This window comes from Vipera berus (genome assembly GCF_964194415.1).
Source record: "Vipera berus genome assembly, chromosome: 2".
In the NCBI taxonomy this organism is placed as follows: Eukaryota; Metazoa; Chordata; class Lepidosauria; order Squamata; family Viperidae; genus Vipera; species Vipera berus.
Window position 1 is genome coordinate 49,627,911 of NC_138203.1, and position 24,086 is coordinate 49,651,996.

The 24,086-nt window shown below is 37.8% G+C and overlaps 1 protein-coding gene across 1 annotated transcript in view; it reads right to left on the bottom strand.

Moving 5' to 3' along the window:
* Positions 1-2,012: 2,012 nt before the first annotated feature.
* TMEM232 (transmembrane protein 232) overlaps positions 2,013-24,086 on the bottom strand; it is a gene marked incomplete at its 3' end in the record, with an annotated part of 115,054 nt that continues 92,980 nt past the window's right edge. The window contains exons 12-13 of the mRNA XM_081318864.1: positions 7,629-7,722; positions 2,013-2,231 (exon numbers count right to left, since the gene is read on the bottom strand). Coding sequence (XP_081174990.1) covers positions 2,013-2,231; positions 7,629-7,722 — 313 coding nt within the window. The remainder of the gene's footprint in view (positions 2,232-7,628; positions 7,723-24,086) is intronic.

A 24,086-nucleotide genomic window follows, 5' to 3' on the forward strand; every position in this document is an offset into this window, starting at 1 on the left:
CACATTGGTTGCCAGTGGACTGGTCAGGGGCTGGGACTTGAGAAAAATGAAAGAACTGCTTTGCGCTTTGTGCGGAATCTTCAGATTCCATCTGACTCTTCTGTAACCACTTTCTCTCAGCAAAAGTTCTTTTGATTCAAGTCAATGGATTCAAAAGTGTTACTTTCCTGAGGGACCAACTGGGGCAGGTCCTTACAAATTGATTGATACCTAGGTCATGGAATTTGACAATCAGACAATGTAAATGAGTTCACTGTGCAGATAAGGCTACATGTGGGTAAGCCCTCCCTCAAAATGTTTCTATGTTTTAATTTTCACAATTGACTCATCCATGATTAATCCACCAATTGTCCATTTTTCATGGTTAAAAACTTAAGGATCAGCAGATGGGTTTATGCATAAGTATATGCAAGAAATACAGGTCCTTTAAAAAAATATTAGTGTATATATTTGTGGGTAAGCCTATCCACAGTCAAGCCAAACCCAATTCTGGGTGTGTATTTTGGCACCTAATATTCTTGGCTTATACATAAGTATACAGTGTACTGTAACATCATTCCTGTGGATGGAAGAAGAATATTACATCTGTCCATTCAAGATACCTAATTTCAATAGTAAGGACCATATTGATAGAATACTGTAGGTTTAATGGAAATGTATATGGAACAACTGTATGCTATTATTCTTGTTATATTCAGGATTGTTTCTTGACACCTATTTATCATGATAAAGCTGCCAAATTCAGTTGAGGAAAACAAGGACAATACCATATTTTTCAAGAGATATGGCAGGTTTTCCTATTCTGCCTCAGTCTTCTTCTGTAAAGACCAGTCTAGATAATTCTGAATATGTGAAACTGGAAATTGACAGGATTCTCTTGCACAGACACACTCAAAGAGAAACAAGATACAAAAACTTTGTGTGCTTTCAGATACATGTGCTGGTACTTCAGGTTTTTGTTCTAAGCATGTACCCACAATGGCATGTACTATGCCTAAAATACCTAGAAGAAACTGTGGCATACTGTGGCTATTGTAATTTTTAGTGTAGTACTATAAGTTGTGAGAAGCTTTAGAGCAACATAATTTGTCCAAAAAATCACCTCAAATGTGTGCACAGAAATTAAGTGTAAAAAAGAATTCTTTAAAAATGAACACCAGAAGACATGGTATTGCTTTCAGCTGGTTTATACATTAGACAATATGTCTTGAGTTGCTTGAACAGGCAGCATACTAATATGGATGAATAAATGCATAAAACACCCACAAATAAAAAGAAAGCAGTATGGCAAAATTTGTAGCACAATTAAGTAGAGAGCAAGGAAAGGGGGTTTGTGGAGGTAAAAAGTAATGAGAGGAAAACATAAGATTAGGAAGAATTTAATGGCAACAGAGAGACATTAGATAAAGATACTACCAAGCAACTTTCAGGTGGTTTTCTTGACCTTGTTTAGAATATCTGACTATGCCAAAACAGTAACAAAAACATAGGTGTGAGGCAATCCAGAAACACAAGTTTCAGGAATGTATTATTCCAGAAAAAGATTCCCCATAAACACTGTATTTCATGGGAGACAATTCAATTAATCATTACATATCAGTGTTGTGAAACTGAAGGCTGTGAGTATTTTTATGGAAAAGCAGCCCTTAAAAGCTGTCTTGCTGAGCTGCCTTGCTTAAGATGAGAGGCAGTGCCTCATCTTTTCCTCATCTTCTGTGTTTATATGCAAAAACATTCTCAAGCTGGTCTGACCTCCCTCATAGGATTTCTGATGTATTTTTATAAACATATATGTGGAACATCACAATAAAAACAGTTGGAAAGCAACTGCAATCAGGAATACAGCAGCAATTATGGCTTTAACACTTTCTTATCCACACTTCATTACTCAATATTGCAGAGCTTTAACTCAAAAAAAGGAGTGTGATGGGGGGGGGGGGGGAAGAAGCTTTAATACATATATTTTCCTTTAAGTTATCTTCTTACACAGCTGGTTTCCATGTTTCTGACAGTTACACATTTGACAGCTGAGTACTGCTGCTTGCTTCTATTGCTTTTTGGTCTTCGTGTTTAAAGGGCAGTTCATATGGCTTGGTTGTCTTGTGCAGCTTTTCTAAGCGCCATATCATTATTTGCCTGAAGTGTTCCTCTTCCAATCTTTGCTTTGCCTGAAGCTCTAGTTCTTGGAGTTTCTCTTCAAGCTTAAGCCTGATTTGCAATTCCCTTTCCCACTATTGCAAATAAATAAAAAAATACATTATTTAATAGAGATTTTGGTATTACATAAAAACTTTGATTTAAAATTCATCAGGTGGTGTGGATAATAGATGAAAAATCACAAAATTAGAAATGTATTTCCAGTATTTCTTAAGATATTGCTTAATTGACTGACAAGTTGTGAATAAAATGTTTGAAAAACAGATAAAAGGACCAAATATATACTACATTTTCAGATATGATTTCACATCATCTTCATCGACATTTTATTTTAAAACTGAAATCCCTGGAAGCAACAATACCAAACATCTGGGAAATTGGGCTGTCGATTTGATCTCCGAGCTTGGCGATTTGGCTGCAAAGGTTTCATCTCCATTTGGGGGGACATCTTCAATGTGCTTTGAATTGTGCTCATCAGAGCACTGGCCTTTAAATAACATTTTGTGTGATGTAAATTGGTGTGGGTGTTATTTGTCCGGATGTTTCTGAGTCATGGTCTGGTTTCAGACTGTTTGATTGGCTGGTTGTTGATGCTAGGCCATAGCCTTCAGTGTTCAATTTACATCACACAAAAAACGGTATTTAAAGGCCAGTGCTCTGACAGATGAGCACAATTCAAAGTGCACTGAAGATGTCTCCCCGAATGGAGATGAAACATTTGCAGCCAAACCGCCAAGCTCGGAGATCAAACCAACAGCCCAACTACCAAGCTGAGCTACTAATATTCAAACACATCTCAATCTGGAAAATTGTCAGAATAGAAGAACTGTTCTGCTTCCCCAATATGCCTGCCATTATTACCTGAAAGGGAAAGACGTACACAGCTTGCATGCTGTCAACTTCACAGAAGAAATGTAACACATTTACCCCCTATGAACTAGCAAGCATGTTATTTTCCAGTTCATGGTTCCTCAATGAGCTACTCAATAATTAATTGTTTTGAATGCATTATTTTATCATACTCAAAACTAAATGGGCTACTTGGGGGGAGGGAAGTAATTGTTTGCTGAGAAACAATCACTGTTTTGATGTCCCCTTGTCATTATCTTAAATATTAGAAATGACCAAGGCATAGCTGCAGTATATTATCAAACTTTAGAATACATTATTAAATGAGAACAGGTTTATATAATTTATTGATGGTGACATTAAAAATATTCAGAAAGTAGGGGAAAAGATAACAGTTAATATGAGAAGAGCACACATTTTCTGTGAAATAATTAATACTATATATCGTAATAATACCTTTTCTCTGGTATGGCCTAGAATTAGTAATAATCTCCACAGGTCTAAAAAAAATCCAATTCTTATTTTGTTATACCAACTGAGAAACATTCATTAGACAGTGAGAGCCAGCAACTTTCCCAAAGATGCTTTAATTTGATAACTTCCAATGCTTACATAGAAGGCACCTATCATTTGTTATTATCAAGTATCACGATCAAATATGTGTTTCCCTGTGTGCATTATAGTTCAAGGTATAGAATGAAACTCTCATATCATTCCACTGCTAATATATAAAAACCTCACAAAGTGGCTCTGAGTAGGGCTAGTCACTTAATGGTTAGCTATATGTATGTAAACATAACAAAATTATGTTTACCTACATGTGTCCCTTTGCTTCTCCATCTCTTTCCTGGTAAAATGACCATGAAGATAAGGCAAGCTACTAAACATTAGACTTAACTGAATGCCATAAGCAATTTCTAAACAAATACAAAAGTATTAGCATGTAAATTAATATGATAAATCAAATCAAATCAACCTTTATTATCAAAGTACAACATGTGTACAATGAGATTGGCTGAGCCTCCCTTCGTGTCCCCCCACCACCACCACAACTCACAGTGACAACATCTTCTTACATCATGTGAGCTAATTGCACAATGTGCCCACCCTGCAAGTCTATCACACATGGAGTTATTTCCCATTCAGGAACCTGACAGCCCATGGATAGAAACTGTTCTTCAGCCTGTTGGTACAGCTGGCTATACTTCTATATCTCCTACCCGATAGTAGGAGAGTAAAGAGGTACCGACCAGGGTGTGATATTTCACAAAGTCATCTTTATGATAGTAGAAAATGTTAGAATGCAAATGGTGGCAGAAGATCCAAAAAGGCATGTATTGAGACTGAAGTGAAAGCTAAGAACTACGAGTCTTACATAGGGCATGAGGTGAAACCATAAGAGAGAGAAAAAGAAGCAAAGACATCTTCAAGTTGCCAGGTTTGAAGAACATTGATGTAGACTATTTCTATAAAGCTGTACTATTTCATTGATCTTTCCAACCAAGTGTGTCCATGTATGAGTGCCCAGTAGAGTTTTACAAATAGCACCAATGTCTAGTGTATATGTAAGAAAATAAAAGTGTTGAGGACTACAGTCAAGGAAAAACCCATATAACTTATGCTGAGCCTCAGAATCAATATTACTGTTGTATTATTGGCAGCCCTAAACATAGGGTTAGGTATAAAAACTGCAACTCATAATGATTTCATTATTAAGAGAAAAGTACAGATTAGATTCAGATAGAATAAAGGACTAATTGTTGGGATGCAATTTAATTTTCTGGGATACCCTCCAATTATTTTGTGGACAGACTAATCTTAAATAATAAAATGATCTCCTACTGAAGTATTGTAACCGAACAGGAAGCTTTTAGGCGTTTTGCTCTGGTTATCATGGGGTTATAAAATATATTTCAATGCACTTAGTTGTTTGGTGAATTAATGTGTCAGCTTGTTTAGCATATCAGAAAAAGTGTATTTCCTTCATTCAGTCCTGAAATAGGATTAATAATAATGGATTTTAAACATTTTTGAAAGATGGGAAGCCCTGCACAGTTCTTCAAAAGATGGCAAGAATGAAGACAATGTTTATTGATATTGTGCCTCCATACTGCCACCATCTCAACACTCCATCCCTCCAGAACAATCTGAAATTATCCAATTACTCTTGCAAATCTCAAAATACAGTAAACTTTATTGCTTTGTCCCTAGAGAATCAATACAGAAACACAAAGAATGCTTCAGCTGCTCTACATTTTCAGCTCCTATTGTATTTGCTTCTCTGATGATTACACACACACACAACAAAGCCAGCAAGCCCCTTTCCTTTGGTTGAGTTTAAACTTGATGCAAAACTTGATGACTGAACCTCTACAGAGAAGTCAGAGGATCTGGCTTGAGAACAAGTGTCAGAGTGAAGCAAGAAATGCAAATAGTCCTTTACTCAGCTGAGTTTCAGTCTTCCTAATGGAAAATATCCTTCAGTGTGATCCTGGATATGCTACAGCTAAACTGGAAATAAATCAGCTCAGTTGTCAAATATAGAATATATTGGGGGATTGCATAGATAATGGAGATGATTTTGGGAAATATACAGAGTGGATGTACCTATATTCATGCTACTCATACCTAGGACTGCATTTTCCTCCGCAATTAGGATGATTGTATTGGCCATATTTGTTTCTAAAGGAATCCAACACATGAGAGGTCACTTAGTATGTATGTTACTAATGGGGAAGATGCATTGATTCATTATGTGCCATCAAATCATGAAACGATTCATCTAATTTATCTCTGAAATCTATTTCATGTGTAAACCAGGTTTATGAAACATTAAGAATATATGAAAAAAAAATTACCATGGTATACAGGAAAGCAACACACACACACACACAAACTTTTTATTTATCACACATTTGTCATAGTTCAAATAAACGTGAAACTATAAAATGAACAGAAGGTATTGTGTATAGTAGGAAAAGTTAGAATAATTGTCTCTTTAATAATGCATATATTTGTTATTCTTAATTAGCCCTCCATCTCTCCTGTTTCCATGGTTCTAAAAAGAAAGATAATTTTCATGGATCCCAAAATAATATGCAATAGGTTTATTTACAATAAAACATATGTAAAAGTCAATAATTACCATTCTGAAATTGGGAATGCAAATAAAACTATAAAAAATATTTAAAGTATTTTCAAATCCAATTGTTTAAATTTCCTGTCATGTTCATATAAGAATTTGGCAATGAAAATATAATAGTTAAGTTCAAATATTTCACTTGGAAATAATATAATATGTTTAGATCTATGACATTTATCAGCTGTTGTCTTATATTGATGACCATATAGTAAGTACTTTCAGATGCCAGTTCCATACCAGATATTGACTACTATAAGCATTGTAGTCTAAAATATTTGAGTATAAAATGATGGCACTATATTGTGTCCAATAAAAAAGAGAACATTCAGAATAATAATTTGTAGGGGGCACTTTTTAAGATGATTTTCATTTTTGTATAAATATGCAAAAACTCATTCACATATTAACTGGCTGTGTAAAACAATTAAATGTCTGTATGTTGAATTGGGCTACCTTGATGCTATGAGTTAAAGTTGTATATCAGTTGAACTTGCTAATATTTCATTAAAAATGGAGAGAATAATATTCAAATTTTCCACTGGTTGGGAGGTAGTTTCTAAAATATGGGCCAGCAAAGTCACAGACTGATTCCAGAGTCAGACTGCACCCTAAAATAGCACCTGCAGTCCTGCAACATTTTTCCCCCATGGGATAGAACTGTGTGTAATGTAAATAGCTTAAGTAAAGAACTATATTTAAACAATGTTTTCTATTGTTCATTCATAGTACATCTATTCATTTTAAATTGCTTCTGTTGTGATATGAATAGTGTATATCCATAAGAAAATCTATGTGTTTAAGAGTCATTACCAATTTGATATATATAACCAAAGAAATCATTAATTCATAAGAAGGGAAGTATAGATTTTTTCATAATCTATTTTACAATATTCTCTTTAGCCTTCTCTTTTCCCAGCATCTGGCAGACAGAGCCCATACAGAGGGCCAAAAAATAAATGGCCTTGAGAATAGCTATATTAGACTTAATGGGCTTGAAATCCTCACTATTATGCTCTATAACAGTGGCCCCCAAACTTTTGGGCACCAGGGACCACTTTTGTGGAGAGGTTTTTCCATGAACTGGAGGAAGTGTGGTTTCATGTGCTGCCTGCACTCCGTGGATGGGGCTTTGCTTGTTTGCGCAGCCCAGTTTCTGTCATGCCGCGGACCAGTGCCAGTCCACAGACCGGGGTTGGGGACCCCTGCTCTATAACCTGTAAAAGATAGACTTTTGGTGTTTTCCTGCTGGTTGAGAGTAGGACAACTTTTTCCAATTCTTAAAAATATGCATAAATATATCAAAACTTCATATATATGTGAAGTAGTAATGACAAAGTTAAACTTGGTTAGAATACATTATTTCCAAAAAATATAAAGTGTATTTCCCAAAATTCAGGAGTTCCCGAAACTTACTGATAGTGGTAAATTATCAGTTTTTGGCTGCATTAATGCAAATATACATTTCAATCCCCAATCTTACCTGAGCATTTATGATTCTCCTTAGTTCCATATCAGTACGTGTAAGGTAATCGGGATATGGATATTTTGGTACACCAGCTTGCAAAAGTTCTTCCCTTAGAAAAAAAGAGGGGAAAATGTTAACACCTAAGAGATATCAAGTTTTTCAGTGTTTTGATATATTGCAAAGACTAGTTAGACACACATCCATTACATGCTAACTTTTACATATCCAAAGAAAAGTTATGAGTTGTTTTCTAGAGGGCAATATTCTAAATCTGTGTTATATCTCCAGTGCAATGCTGTTTTATGTGCAATCTATTTAGTAGATATAGTAAAAAAAAAACACAACCCACATTTATAAGCTGCATCTCATATATTTTATTTCTGTACTTATGTCTGGCTATATAATTACTCTGAGTTTAAGTTATAATTATAATCATAAAAATTATTAGTTGCTGCAGTTTTGTGACTAAAATATAACACATGTTCATTACTGACACATTTCCATAATTTCATCCCATTAAAATATGCTGTGTTTTTCCTTTTCCAAAGGAAAAAAAATCTAAACACTAAAACAAACTAAAAAGTGAATACTCAAAATTAACCAACATGCAGATAAAAAGTTTGTTCAAATGAACTTAAGTAAATAACAATATGCAGGCAGGAAGTTCCTGAAATTAGATGTCACAGCTAAGAAATCCCTCTCATATATTCTAACCAATTACAAACAGAGTACTATCCCTGCTTTTTTTTAATAAGCAGACAAAATTCAATATGAAACTCTCTTTAAGTATCCTAAGCCTAAGATGTTTAGGGCTTTAAAACATAGCTTGCTCATCCATCTTCTAGAAAACTATACGAGATAGCTCTGATGTTTATGGGATTTAGGACAAATTACCAAAATTATCCTTTGCCTATAGGAGCAGCCAGTTGACAATAGGGAAATTTCATTCATTTCTGTTGACATAACCTCAGAAATGAATTATAGAAAAGTACAATGGAGAAGTTGCTATTATAGCTGTTTTATCACCTGTTTTAACAAATAATCAAGTTCTATTGACAAAATGTTTTTGTTCATATTTTTGCCTATCTGGTTTATTATATTCCATTCAGCCCCTTTATGGCAATTCTCTAAAAGTTTTGGTGGTATTATTACAGCAGGAGAAATTTGGCATATTTTTATTCTGATACTAATTCAATGGCACCTGCCATGCAATTGATCATTTGCTATATGCACAAAAATGGCTTTGAATTAATTTAAGATGAATCTTGCAAGCCCAGTGTTCATGATTCACGAGTAAAAATAAAGAAAATTACAATATTTCCAATGAAATTTAAAGTAGATATGGACTCTTCAATCAGCTCTTTTAGGGGACTATACTATGAAACGATGAGAGTGAAAGATAGAAACTCATTAGAAATAACCATGATAGAGCTTTTCTTCAATTAAGTCATACAACTATAAGGATTCCAAATTAATGAGAATCTAAGAAAAAAATAGCTACTTCTGGTATCCCTCATCTATTCTGTGATTAAATAGATGGAAGTGCTTTGGTTATGCTTTCCATGAACTTTTGGAGGATTTTGTGCTTATTGCTGATTCAGTTTTTCTCACACCCACATTAAGAAACTTCCATCCAGTTTGTCAAACATCAAGTTAAAATCCAGTAGTTAGTAAATAATTATTCTGAAAAGGGTTGGTGACCCCTTTGTACAAGTCACTATTGGACTGAGGTGCAATTGTCCTTTTATGTAGCTTGTATATTCATTGTTCATGATTCAGTGATCAAATTCTGCCAGTTGGCTCTCTTGACATATGTAGGCATGTAATAAACAAACAAACAAAATCCCTTTCAGTCCCTAATCAATATCAGGTTCTTTACCAGAGGCCTGGAAGTTTGAGGGTTCTGCACAGTATCTTAGCTATTTCCACCACTGCCCTCTTCTGGACCAAGAGTTCTTTTGTTGTTCCTCGGATCTGTTGGAGTCACTCTCCCAGCTTAGGAGTCACAGGCTGAGTCTCCTACCATCACTTTAACTTTTGCTTTCCACATTCTTTCTAGTTCCTCCTCTAGGCCTAGGTACTTCACCAGCAGGCTTTTTCCTCCTGAAGTTGCTGTCATTTGGCACCACTATATTTATCACAACAGTCATCTAGTCCTTGTCTATTATCATTATATCTGGGTGATTGGTGAGTACCTGTCTGTCTGGATCTGGAAGTCCCACAGGATCTTAGCCCTGTTATTCTCCATGACCTGCTGTGGAATCTCCCATCTGGACTTTGGAGGATCTAACCATATACTGCACAGATATATTTGTACATAATGCCAGCTATTTAGTTGTACCATTCAGTGAGTGCTGTTCCTGCCTGCATCTTATACTCTGCCACTATGTGTTGGACTGTGTCTGAGGCTCTCTGTGTAGTCTGCACCTTGAGTTCAGTCTACTATAGTAGACTCCTATTTCTGTGGATCTAGTACATAGTGCTTATTCTTGTGCTGTAATGATCAGTGCTTCAGTGTTGTCTTTTACTCCAACCTTTTCCAGCCACTGGTAGGATTTACCAATATCAGTCAGCTCAGATATCTGTTGATAGGCCATCCCAAGATCAAGGGTAATGTCTTGCCATGGTACTTTCTCTCCTTCATGTTCTTCCCATATCAGGCAGTCTCTCAACAGTTCATCTTTTGGTACCATCTTACTGATTATTCCTGGATGTTCTGAATTTCATCCAGGACAGTTTGACACTTATCAGACCCCACCCATCCTCTTTCCAGCTTCATAGTCTTGGGGTGTTGGAATCAGGGTGGAAACCTCTGTACTCTATATTGTGAGACGTTTCTGAATCAGCAGCTTCCATGACCTCCTTTGGTCAGCTCACTATACAGCCATTGACTCTCTTACCATGCATAGCTTTGCATACATACAAACAGATACATATACAAATACACATATGGATACACACAAACATACATGCATACCCATCATACAATTCCATTTTGGTATAAGCAGTGTTATAGAATACACAGGAAAGATGTAAGTAAAAGAATGGAGGAAGCAAAAGAAATTGAATATATAAAATCAGAAAAGGAAATGTAGTTTCTATAGTGAAACTGGCATACAAATACACAGACAAATTGGAAGATGACTAGCAGGCAAATCTGGATGGCTAGGTAGTTCCATGATCCCCTGACTCAGCAAAATTTGGGCAACATAAAAAAAAGAATATTTAAAATGCTGTCAAGAGGACACATGCTTGGTAAGCAGATGGCACTCCTGATTTTTAAAAAAATAAACAATGGAATCTTATCTACCTCTATTACCTTCTTTGCTAACCTTCATTGAAAGCCAGAGTATGAAGTATGCTTCCTTATTTAAGAAACAGACAGAAGGATAATTATTATACACAGACATACAAACTAAACTGTTATGCCTTTCTTTCTTATATTGAATATGAAAGAAATAATCTTAAAATTCTGGCGTAATCTGTAATTGAAATTTCCAAATCTATGCAGCCTTGAAGAAGTGAAGCCCTTTAATTAGGATGATAATTAGCAGATCTATCACTGTTCAGTTTGCTAAACAATCTCTGTATTTTTCCCCTCAACACAGAAAGGGGAAAGCAGGTTGGGCATTTTTTCTGTCCACTTGACAACTTATTATTTCCTGAAATCTTAAAGTAAGAATTTGTCCTTTTATTTCCTCATTTCTGCCAAAATATAGAAAAATATGTGTTAAATTGCCCCTCAGTCATTCAGCAGGTTGGAACACTGCTTTCTGTTCAAGTAAGGAAATTCCTCCTCCTCCTCCTCCTCCTCCTCCCCACCTCTTTTACGTATAGGAACATACACTTGTTTTCTTCTACGTCCTTTTTTCCCAAGAACTATTCCAGGCCCAAACAAAAATGATCTGTCCTACATTTAAGATTTCCATTACTGTGTATCATTTATTAATTTACTCAATATTTCATCAACAATGAAATCAGCCATAATCTTAGATTTAAAATCATTCCATTGCCATAACAGCCTTATGCTTAAACAGGGCTTTTTTGTCATAGAACGCTCAGAACGGAGTTCCGGCACCTTTTTTGGATGGAACCTTGTAGGGTAGGCAAGGCGGGTTGTATGACATGTGTGAGTTCCGGCACCTTTTTCTTTCACAAAAAAAGCACTGTGCTTAAACAAGATATTAAAAACAGCCTTTTTTAAATCACTCACCACTGTCATTCACTTGTGTATGTGCGCATACGCACACACATAAATATATATTGATAAACAGCCAGTTTCCTAAAATAAGGAATGTCCCCAGCCTCCAAGCATTGAAAAGGGATTTAAAGATTTTTTTTAGCACTATGAACATAGAGATGCTGATGTTACTTCAGCTGCCTTAGTCAAACTGACTTGCTGATCATTTAAATAGTTGTTTTGCCTTGCATTATAAATCAATTCAAGTTTTTTTGGAAGTGGACAATGAATAAATAATTTTATTAATTAATTAATTAAAATAAATATATTTGACATTTGAGAAAGATTGCTGTATTAATGTTTATATTATCAGTAAAAAATGTGACTGACATGAGTTGTAAATAATTAAGAAAATACCAGATTAAACCCTCATGGACTTTAGCTTAAAATGAAAAAAATGAATGTGATTTATGATTTTTATGATTAGACAGGATTGGCCATAGAAAGATGACAATAATGATGAAACTTTAGAGACAGAAGTTAAACTATAATTGTATTTGCAACTGTTGTGAAGATCAGAAGCCATTTCTTTATATCTTTTTTATATTTTATTTTTTCTAATTTTCTTCTTTTTCTTCATCTTCCTTTTACTTTTTTGTACTTTTAGCTTTTTCTTTTATTTCTCCCATTCTCTTTTTCCTATCTCATTCTACTGTAGTTTATATTGTTCTTATTATTATGACACTCAAAAATATATTTTAGAAAGGAAATATCAGGCTATACACAAAATGGGAAATAATAACCATGATATATTAAACTTCTAATCATGCTCCATTTATCCAAAATTTGGTTCTTTCTTGCTTCCATATTTTTCAGGGAGATTTTTTAAGCAAATCCTTATGTATTGAAATACATAGAGATGTGTGTGTGAGAGAGATGATATATGAAAGATATAGGAGAGAGAGGGGGGGGGGAGAGGGAGGGAGAGAGAGATGATAGATATGACCAAGATAGAGGGACTTAGTATGATTGTTTACAGAGAAGTTTAACAATATACTTCAAAAGCTCAAAGTATGCCTATTAACTATTAATTTAACTGTTTAACACAAGATAGCAGGAGATACTTTAAAACAATAAAATAAGTGGTCACAATCTTATTGTTGTTGTTGTTAGCTGCGAAGTCGTGTCCGACCCATCGCGACCCTATGGACAACATTCCTCCAGGCCTTTCTGTCCTCTACCATCTTCTGGAGTCCATTTAAGCTCACGCCTACTGCTTCAGTGACTCCATCCAGCCACCTCATTCTCTGTCGTCCCCTTCTTCTATTGCCCTCGATCTTTCCCAGCATTAGGCTTTTCTCCAGTGAGTCCTTCCTTCTCATTAGGTGGCCAAAGTATTTGAGTTTTAGCTTCAGGATCTGGCCTTCTAAAGAGCAGTCAGGATTGATCTCCTCTAGGACTGACCGGTTTGATCGCCTTGCAGTCCAAGGGACTCGCAGGAGTCTTCTCCAGCACCATAGTTCAAAGGCCTCAATTCTTTGGCGCTCAGCCTTTCTTATGGTCCAACTTTCACTGCCATACATTGCAACTGGGAAAACCATAGCCTTGACTATACGCACTTTTGTTGACAGGGTGATGTCTCTGCTTTTTAGTGTGCTGTCTAGATTTGTCATGGCTTTCCTCCCCAGGAGCAAGCGTCTTTTAATTTCTTGGCTACAGTCCCCATCTGCAGTGATCTTGGAGCCCAGGAAAATAAAATCTGTCACTACCTCCATTTCTTCCCCATCTATTTGCCAGGAATTGAGAGGGCCAGATGCCATGATCTTGGTTTTCTTAATGTTAAGTTTCAACCCAAGTTTTGCACTCTCCTTCTTCACCCGCAACAAGAGGCTCTTTAGTTCTTCTTCTAATGATACAATTAGAGTGGTATCATCTGCGTATCTTAGGTTGTTGATATTTCTTCCGGCAATCTTAATTCCAACTTTTGATTCATCTAGCCCTGCCTTTCTCATGATGTGCTCTGCATATAAGTTAAATAGGCAGGGCGACAGTATACAGCCTTGCCAGACTCCTTTCCCAATTTTGAACCAATCAGTGGTTCCATGTCCAGTTCTCACTGTTGCTTCTTGACCCGCATATAGGTTTCTCAAGAGACAAATAAGATGGTCTGGTACTCCCATCTCTTTAAGAACTTGCCACAGTTTGTTATGATCCACACAATCAAAGGCTTTAGCATAGTCAATGAAGCAGAAGTAGATGTTTTTCTGGAACTCCCTAGCTTTCTCCATGATCCAGCGTATGTTGGCAATTTGATCTCTAGTTCCTCTGCCTCTTCGAAATCCTGCCTGTACTTCTGGTAGTTCTCGATCCACATACTGCTGGAGTCTAGCTTGTAGGATTTTAAGCATAACTTTACTAGCATGAGAAATGAGTGCAATGGTGCGATAGTTTGAACATTCTTTGGCACTGCCTTTCTTTGGAATTGGAATGTAAACTGATCTTTTCCAATCCTGTGGCCACTGTTGAGTTTTCCAAATTTGCTGGCAAATTGAGTGTAGCACTTTTACTGCACTGTCTTTTAAGATTTTGAATAGCTCAGCTGGAATACTGTCACCTCCACTAGCTTTGTTGTTGCTCAGCTTTTCTAAGGCCCACTTCACTTCACATTCTAGGATGTCTGGCTCGAGGTCAGTGACCACCTCAATTTGATTATCAGGGACGTTAAGCTCATTCTTGTATAGTTCTTCTGTGTAATTTTGCCACCTCTTCTTAATCTCTTCTGCCTCTGTTAGGTCCCTGCCATTTTGGTCCTTTATCATGCCCATTTTTGCATTAAACGTTCCCTTCATCTCTCCAATTTTCTTGAAAAGATCTCTGGTCCTCCCTATTCTATTGTTTTCTTCTATTTCTTTGCACTGTTCATTTAAGAAGGCATTCTTATCTCTTCTAGCTATTCTCTGGAATTCTGCATTCAATTGGGCATATCTATGTTTTTCTCCCTTGCCTTTCGCTTCCCTCCTTTCCTTAGCTATTTGCAAAGCTTCCTCAGACAGCCATTTTGCTTTCTTGCATTTCTTTTTCTTTGGGATGGTTTTGGTTGCTACCTGTTGTACAATGTCGCGAACCTCTGTCCATAGTTCTTCAGGCACTCTGTCTATCAGATCTAATTCCTTAAATCTATTTGTCACCTCTACTGTATATTCAACAGGGATATGATTTAATTCATACCTGAGTGGCCTAGTGCTTTTCCCTACTTTCTTCAGTTTAAGCTTAAACTTTGCAAGGAGAAGCTCATGGTCTGAGCCACAGTCAGCTCCTGGTCTTGTTTTTACTGACTGTATAGAGCTTCTCCATCTTTGGCTGCAGAGCATATAGTCAATCTGATTTCTGTGATGACCGTCTGGTGATGTCCATGTGTAGAGCCGTCTCTTGGGTTGTTGGAAAAGAGTGTTTGCTATGACCATCGTATTCTCTTGACAAAATTCTATCAGCCTGTGCCCTGCTTCATTTTGTACTCCAAGGCCAAACTTGCCTGTTATTCCGGTTATCTTTTGGCTTCCTACTTTAGCATTCCAATCCCCCATGATGATAAGGACATCATTTTTTGGTGTTAGTTCTATAAGGTGCTGTAGGGCTTCATAGAACCGGTCAATTTCATCCTCTTCAGCACTGGTGGTTGGGGCATAGACTTGGACTACTGTGATATTGAATGGTTTGCCTTGGATTCGAACTGAGATCATTCTGTCATTTTGAAGATTGTATCCCAGTATTGCTTTTCCTACTCTTTTATTGACTATGAAGGCTACTCCATTTCTTCTGAGGGATTCTTGCCCGCAGTAGTATACCTGATGGTCATCTGAATTAAATTCACCCATTCCTGTCCATTTTAGTTCGCTGATACCTAAGATGTCGATGTTCAGTCTTGTCATCTCTTGTTTGACCACGTCCAGCTTTCCTTGATTCATGGATCTTACATTCCAGGTTCCTATGGAGAAAAAATCTTTACAGCATCGGACTTTCCTTTCACCACCAGACACATCCACAGCTGAGCGTCCTTTCGGCTTTGGCCCAGTCGCTTCATTCTTTCTGGCGCTACTAGTACTAGCCCTCTGCTCTTCCCCAGTAGCATATTGGACGCCTTCCGACCTGAGGGGCTCATCTCCCAGCGTCATATCGTTTTGCCTTTTGGTACTGTCCATAGGGTTTTCATGGCAAAGATACTGGAGTGGGTTGCCATTTCCTTCTCCAGTGGATCACGTTTTGTCAGAACTCTCGGCTATGACCTGTCCGTCTTGGGTGGCCCTGCACGGCATAGCTCATAGCTTCATTGAATTACGCAAGCCCCTTCGCCACGACAAGGCAGTAATCCATGAAGGGGCACAATCTTATACTTTCCATTAATATACATATATTTCCATACAATTCTTATACAGTGAAATCAGATACGTATATATGAAAAAGAATCTACTGTTAGCAACAGTTGCCTATTTCCTTTTTGTTTTCATTGAAACTTTTCATCTCAGATATACTTTGCATTTTATTTTTGTTTAGGATATATGTTGTTTTTCTTCTAATGATAAACTCTCTTAATTATATCCTTTCAATTAAATGGCCATAATTACAGCCCATCAGAGTGTGTCTGTGCACATCAAATATTGTTCTAGGCTTTTTTTTCTCATTTCTGGATTTAAATGCTTGATTGTTTCATCTGGTTTCGTGATTATAAATTAATGCTTCCCTGAATCTTTTTTGATTGCTTGTCATTGGAACCTAGTGTAAAAAGTGTTTCCCTTTTTTTTAAATACAAAGAGATGTGCTGAATTGTAATTTTTTAATTTAAGGAGGGACTTCACATTGACCTCCTGCTAGGTTGGTAATTGAAGTCATTTTATTTATGTCAAACATGTCAGATAATAATTTCTTCAATATGTAGTATACTACTATGTGCACACAGTATGAGGCTAATGTACATTAAATAATATGGGGGTGATGAGGCTTAACATTAAGTAGTGAAAGATATGTGCACCTCAATACAAATGTCTCAATTCTTAAAAGTGAGTGCACGGTTTGCTTTAAATGGTCTGGAGCTGATAGCTGCAAACTATGGCATTTTGCCAATAAACCCTCTATAAAATGGCATAATAAATAATAAGCAACTGAAACACTGCCAACTTTTTCAGCACTTTTGTGCACAGTTGACTACTGGGAAAATGTTATTTAAGTCACAATGCCTGACATCAGCAGTGTCATGTCTATCTCAGCCTTAATTGCAGGTTCAATTGTTCCCCGGCTGTACCTTAGCCATTAAGGGAGTCTGATTAGTTAAATGCCTCACTTTTATGGACAGGCACTGAGAAGGTTTATGTTTGCTTGAGGAAGAATAGCTCAGTTGTGTTGGCAATGAAAGACGATACAAACTTGGCTCTCTTGCTCTCAAGAGTTTATCATGTAGTGGTTTTCTGAGCCCTTATGTTTAACACAGCAGATCTGATCCATCCAGAATGTCAGCATATCATTATATCTGTTATTTAGAGCCTGGGGCAGTGGGAGGGAAACCCACAGGTATAATGATTTCAATGGTAAGGTCAGAATGCTTAAGAGAGTTTGCTTATTCACAGCATGGTCCCTTTGCTATCAATTTATTTTAAGGTTTGGTTCACCTAACCGTGATATGTGCTAAATATATTCAATGGAATTTCTAACAGCCTCAGTCTTGAAGTCTACCTCTATAAATTTGGACAAGTACAAGCAGGAACCAGCTCCAATTATAAGAAGCAATAACAGTGGTATTAAGCAATTCCCCAACCACAACTGTGGTACAACTGGCATCTAGAACATATAATATAATTCTGGTAACCTGATTTGATGATCCAATCCCACTAAAACTACAGTCCTACTGATTTCAAAGGGATCTTATTCTACCCAATAAAACATAGCAATTCCTTCTAGAAATTTTTTGTTCAAATATTCATAATTTCTTAGTATAAAGTAAAAGCTTTTGTGGGCAAGTTATTATTATTGTTATTTTCATAAATCACCTATTATACAACTTGTTATTAGTATGATTTTTTTTCTTTATTTCCAGCTATTTAGGTTTAGTTAGCAAATTATACAACTTTCTAATTGTTCTCAAGTCATGAATAATCTTCAGTCAGTTAGGAAGAATTAATATTTATCCAGCTTTGTTGTGTAGACTAAGAGGTTCTATTGCTGTTTGAAAACTATTATCTCCTCATAGTATTTTCCCTGAGCAGCAGTTTGGTGATATACTAAGAGAATGAATTCTTGGGGTCTTGCACTCACTTTAGAGAAGACCAGCCTTATCAAAATTGTATTCTTACTTTCTACAAAACCACTTAATCTTTCGGTACAAAAACATGAATGTTTAATGTTTTGTAATCCATGAGAAATATGTTCAAATCTTATAATACAATCCTATCCCCAAATTACTCTAGCCTAGCTGGACAAAGTCAAGGGCAGGATATGCCGAGCACAGGTGTAATTCTAAGTTATACTCATATAGTGAATTTATGATGGTGTAGTGATGCTATTATAGTTATAGTATAATTTATGTTTCTGTCAATTTGTAATTATTTCATCAAGACCACTCGGAGGCTTTAACTGGTGCAGAATGCGGCTGCGCGAGTTGTGATGGGGGTTTCCCGATACTCCCATGTAACACCTCTACTCCGTGAGCTGCATTGGCTTCCGGTTGCCCTCCGGGTGAGATTCAAGGTGCTGGTGATGACCTATAAAGCCCTAAATGGCTTGGGTCCGGGATATTTGAGGAAACACCTGCTGCCAGCATCAAGTTCCCTTCGTCCAGTGTGCTCGCAGAGGGAGGGTCTTCTCAGGGTGCTGCCGGTAAAAGATTGCCGGCGGATAACACCCAGGGGTAGGGCCTTTTCTGTGGGTGCACCTGACCTCTGGAACCAGCTGCCCATGGAGCTGAGGACTGCCCCTGACCTACGTTCATTCCGCCGAGACCTGAAGACTTGGCTCTTTGAGCTCTCTGGCCCAGGCTGAGAATTTTAACTGGGGTTTTATTTTCAGGGATAATTTAATCTTTTATTTGTCTTTTAACTTTGTATTTTGTATTGGTGTGATTTTTAAAATGCCCTGTAAACCGCCCTGAGTCCTTCGGGAAAGGGCGGTATATAAATCTAATAAAATAAATAAATAAATAAATAACTATGAAATTATAATTGATAAGGTTGCTATTATCTACTAACAATAATAATTATATATCAGGGAAAGACAACCATTTGGGGTCAATGGGCTCATTTGGAATTTTATCTAGTATATTAAGAAAATCTGCTACTTTTCATTATGCCCTTATCATAAGTGTTCCTATAAACCAGCTGTCTATCGCAAAAATATCCATAGAAGAGAAAGCAAAAGTGGAAGCTTTTAAATGATGAGACATTTCATGGGGTCCTGGTACTTATGATTACATAGCTCTGCTACATACATGCCTACATATGTGCTGTGCTATGCTATACATACTCCCTGTGAAACCCAAGGCTACATGCCTTTAATTTTCAGTCATGGGGTGGGGCACAACGCTACATCTGTCAGACTTGTGTGAAATGCATTACTTTGGTTTACAAAGCATTTCATACGAGAGAAGCAATCCTATTTGCCTTGCTGACATACAAAATATATGCTATAGACCTCATCGAGACACTTCATATTTCTGTGACTACCTTTTAACATATACAATAGCTGGAAGAGGCTTCCACATATCCACAGTGCATGCCTGGGACCATCTTCCAGCTATCAGGACACAATCAGAGCAATATTTGCTCTGGGGCAGGGGTGTCAAACTCAATTTCATTGAGGGCCGCATCAGCACTGCGGTTGCCCTCAGGGGGCTGGGTGGGTGTGGCCTGGGTGGGCGTGGCTAGAGTGCGTATGGCCTACTGGGTGGGCGTGGCCAACTCTACATGGTTCGCATCAAGGGTGCCTATGGGGGCCTGGGCAGGAGTGGGACAGATCTGAGGGTCTCTGTCAGGAGGAGGGTCTCTGGGCCAGGGCAAAGGCAGCGGGGGCCGTTCCCTCACTGTTTCCAGGATGGCTTCGCGGGCCGCATGAAACCACTTCGCGGGCCGGATCTGGCCCCCGGGCCTTGTGTTTGACATGTCTGCTCTGGGGCATCGGGGAAGAACCCAACTTTGTGAAGCAATTTTGAATGCAATAATATCATAACCCAGAAAAGAGTGAAAGGTTTTTTTAAAAAATAAAAGTCCTTAACCATGTACAACTTAAACATAATCCTATGTACAGTATATAATTCATGCATAAAATACATGAACAAATAAGTGCATAAAATATAATGATCAAATGTTTATCAATGTTAATAAATACATTTCTAGATTAAATATTTTTATCAGTGGCTTTTTCAGCAATGCTGTTATATAGTGTCTGTTTTTGTGCCAAAATTGTAAAACTGCTTTAAAAATATTGTATTCTTTACCATTTCATCTGTTTCAAAGAAAAGAATATGATTTTGTTTTATTTTTTTTCAAAGGAGAATAAATTTTCAGTGAAATTCTCATGGATGGTTTCAGTGTTTTTGGAGTTACCTCACTACATAGAGTGAAAACAGAGGTGTTTATTTTAAACAGAGTGTAACTTTATTCCCAGGTATCATATAGATTATTTCACAAATTTTCTAAAATTCTGAAGCTTCCATGGCTTTCATTGCTTCAGTTAAATTCTAAAGCATGAAGACACCATAAAGAAAGTCTTCCTATATGGTATGTCTCAAATCAGAAAGCATGGTAGCTAGGCAGTCTGCAAAGGGACAGACATATATAACAATGGGAAAAACAGCACCTTTTGCCAGCTATAAATTGAAAAATACCATTTAGGTAAAATATTGTAAATATGTATATGTATGTGTGTATGTATGTGTGAGTGATTGAATGTATATATGTATGTATATATCTGTGTGTGTATATGTACACATATAAGTAAAGGTAAAGGTAAAGTTTCCCCCGCACATGCATGCTAGTTGTTTCCAACTCTAGGGGCCGGTGCTCATCTCCGTTTCAAAGCCGAAGAGCCAGCGCTTGTCCGAGGACGTCTCCGTGGTCATGTGGCCGGCATGACTAGACGCCAAAGGCACACGGAACGCTGTTACCTTCCCACCGTAGTGGTCCCTATTTTTCTACTTGCATTTTTACGTGCTTTCGAAAGTGCTAGGTTGGCAGAAGCTGGGACGAGTAACAGGCGCTCACTCTGCTACGTGGCACTCAGGATTCGACCCGCCAAACTGCCGACCTTCTGATCAACAAGCTCAGCGTCCTAACCCACTGAGCCACCGCGTCCCTTATGTACACATATACATACATTCAATTACACAAACACACTCACACACATAAAATCCTGTGCTAGCATACTCTATATATGTTTCCTCAAACTTAAATTCTAGTGAATTTAATGGGACCTATTCCCGGGTTATGTAACATGTATGAATAACTTGACTCACTCCAGATGTTTCTAAATTACTGGTCTCCCGTACACTGTTGGGACACCTGGAAAGTATAGTTTAGCAACATGTGAATGGGCTCACATTCCCCAACCAAGAGTGTAGATAATCTTAGTAAACTAAATACATAGTAAAATTCAGAGTAATCCCCAAACACCTCTAGTATCAACAATTCCAAGACTGAAAGTTAATCTAATACCTCAATAAATAATCAGATTTCAAATTAACTTCATTGTTTTATTAATATAATAGTAAAGAAATTCAAATATATAAATATGATGAATACTTAGTCAGAAAGAAATATGATTAGCTGACACTGATTTTATTCTGAGTACTGTACTGATTAATGAGTCAAAATGTGATAAATAAAATGCTTAAAGAATAACCTAATTTTCAGCTTTGTTGGGCAGGAATAATAAATAATAGTTCTGCATAATAACAAAAAGCACAACTAAACTAGCACTCTTGGTTTTCAGCTCCATTCATTAATAAGGCTTACAGTGAATAGGATTTGGGCCACAGCACTGCCTGACAGATTGCTCTTTAATGCTGCAATCTATTACTCAAGAATATCATGTATTTTTATAGGCTCTCCAAATATGCATGCTTTTATGCTGTAAAAAAAAAAGTTAAACCACACATGAGACAGGAAATTTTTTTCACTTATATTTAAGTGCTTTTTCATGCTTTTTCTTCTTAATTTAGGGAACAGATTAGCTTAATATTATAAGCCATATTTGTGCATCCTGTAGTTCACAATATGGGATATGTAGTTTTCTCCAAGTTTTCCTTTACAGAGCTTTTACTAAGAAACAAATTGAGAAGGACCAGTTAAAATTCACAAAAATTACAGGGCAAAACTTAGGTACAAGTTGAAATATGCTCTTATAATACAGTTCAGCTTTTCCTACTGAGCTATTATTCTATGGACACAGTTTTTCTTGGAAACTCAAGGAATAAAAATTGCCTTGGTATCTACTAAGAAACACAGGATAGAGGAAGCAGGGACTCATTTGCAGACATGCTTGAACAACTATTATTATAACTTCTGCATTATTCTGGGACTTCTTTCTTTCAAACGTTCTTAGGAAAATTCAAAAGATAGATATGAGTTTTTCTGCTTTAACATCATTGTTATGCACTATCTACTTAAACATGTATTTGTATATAATTCCTATAACTATTCATGAACAGTCTCAATGGTATCTAAGGGATTATTGGCAAATGAGTAGTTTCTGGCTTCCTTTGACAGTGAATGTTTTTCTTCTTGGAAACAGAATACATTTTTATAACAGCTTACTGGAAAAATGGCTTAAAAGAAGCATACTGAATAGATATATCTGCTTGGGATATATATATTCTTGGGACAGTTTTTCTAATGCAAACACTCTCTCAAGCTGCTCTTTTTGAAATTCAGGACTGCACAACCTCATCTCTTTTCTTGTAATGCCAACTTCGTAACATGCTAGAAGAATAACTGATTCCTTAAAACTGAAATCTACAGCAAATAGGAAATAAAAAGCCTTCTTCAGCTTACTAAGGAAGAGGAAAAATAGAAAACATTCTTCAGCTACATGAAACAGTGATTACGGAAACTTGGTTGGGCTCGGAGGGAGGGGTCCCTCTGACCGAGTTATGCCCCCCAGGTTTCCATGTGCTACACCAGCCACGGGCTCAGGGTAGGGGTGGAGGGGTGGCGGTGGTTATTCGGGAGACTTTATGTCCGCGGGAGACCACCATTGTCCAGATTGGCAGGAGTGAGTCCCTCCTCCTGAGATGCAGCCCCCGGGCTCAGATGGGCTTGTTGCTCACATACCTGGCGCCCAGCTGTGTGGCAACAGCCCTGCCCGGGCTGCTCGACACCCTCTCAGGGTTGGCGGTGGAGTTCCCCAGGCTTATAGTTCTGGGTGACTTCAACCTGCCTTCCCTGGGAGGGTCGTCAGAGTTAGCCCGGGAGTTCATGGCTTCCATGATGGCCATGGACCTGACCCAGGTAATTCAAGGCCCGACTCATGTGGGGGGTCACACTCTCGACCTGGTGTTCCTGTCTGGACAGTGGTTGGATGATCTGGGAGGGGGTTTGCCAGTCATTGTTCCCCTGTCATGGTCCGATCATCATCTCCTGCGGCTGGTCTTCCGTTATGCCAACCCCCGCCGCTGGGCTGCGGAACTGACCAGGTGGTTCCGCCCCAGGTGCCTAATGGACCCAGAACGGTTCCAGATGGCGCTTGGGTCTATACCCATCACCCTCACTCACAGCCCAGTTGATGCCTTGGTGGGTGCCTGGGAAAGGAGGGCCACTGAGGCAGTCAACCGTGTTGTACTCTTGCAACCCCTGACCCAGCACAGATCCCATTGGGCTCCATGGTTTTCTGTGGAGCTCCAGGAGATGAAGCGTCGGAGATGGGGTCTAGAGAGCAGTTGGAGGTCCAGCCATTTTGAATCTGACCAATTGCAGTTAAGAACCTTTATAAGGTCTTATCTTGTGGCGATGAGGACGGCGAAGGCTAATTACTTCACTGCCCTCATCACGTCCGCAGATAATCGCCCGGCCGCCCTGTTTAGGGTGACTCGTTCTCTCCTTAATTGGGAGGTGAGGGAGGAACCCTTACAGGGTCGGGCTGAGGAGTTTAGTCATCATCTGATGGACAAAATCGCTAAGATCCGGGCCAGTTTGGAGTCTAACTGGGCAGAGTCTGATGTGGAGGAATCGGACGGTCTTGAGCATGTTATCTGGACTGAGTTCGATCCTGTTTCCCCTGATGATGTGGACAGGATTATGGGGAGGCTGAGTTCCACC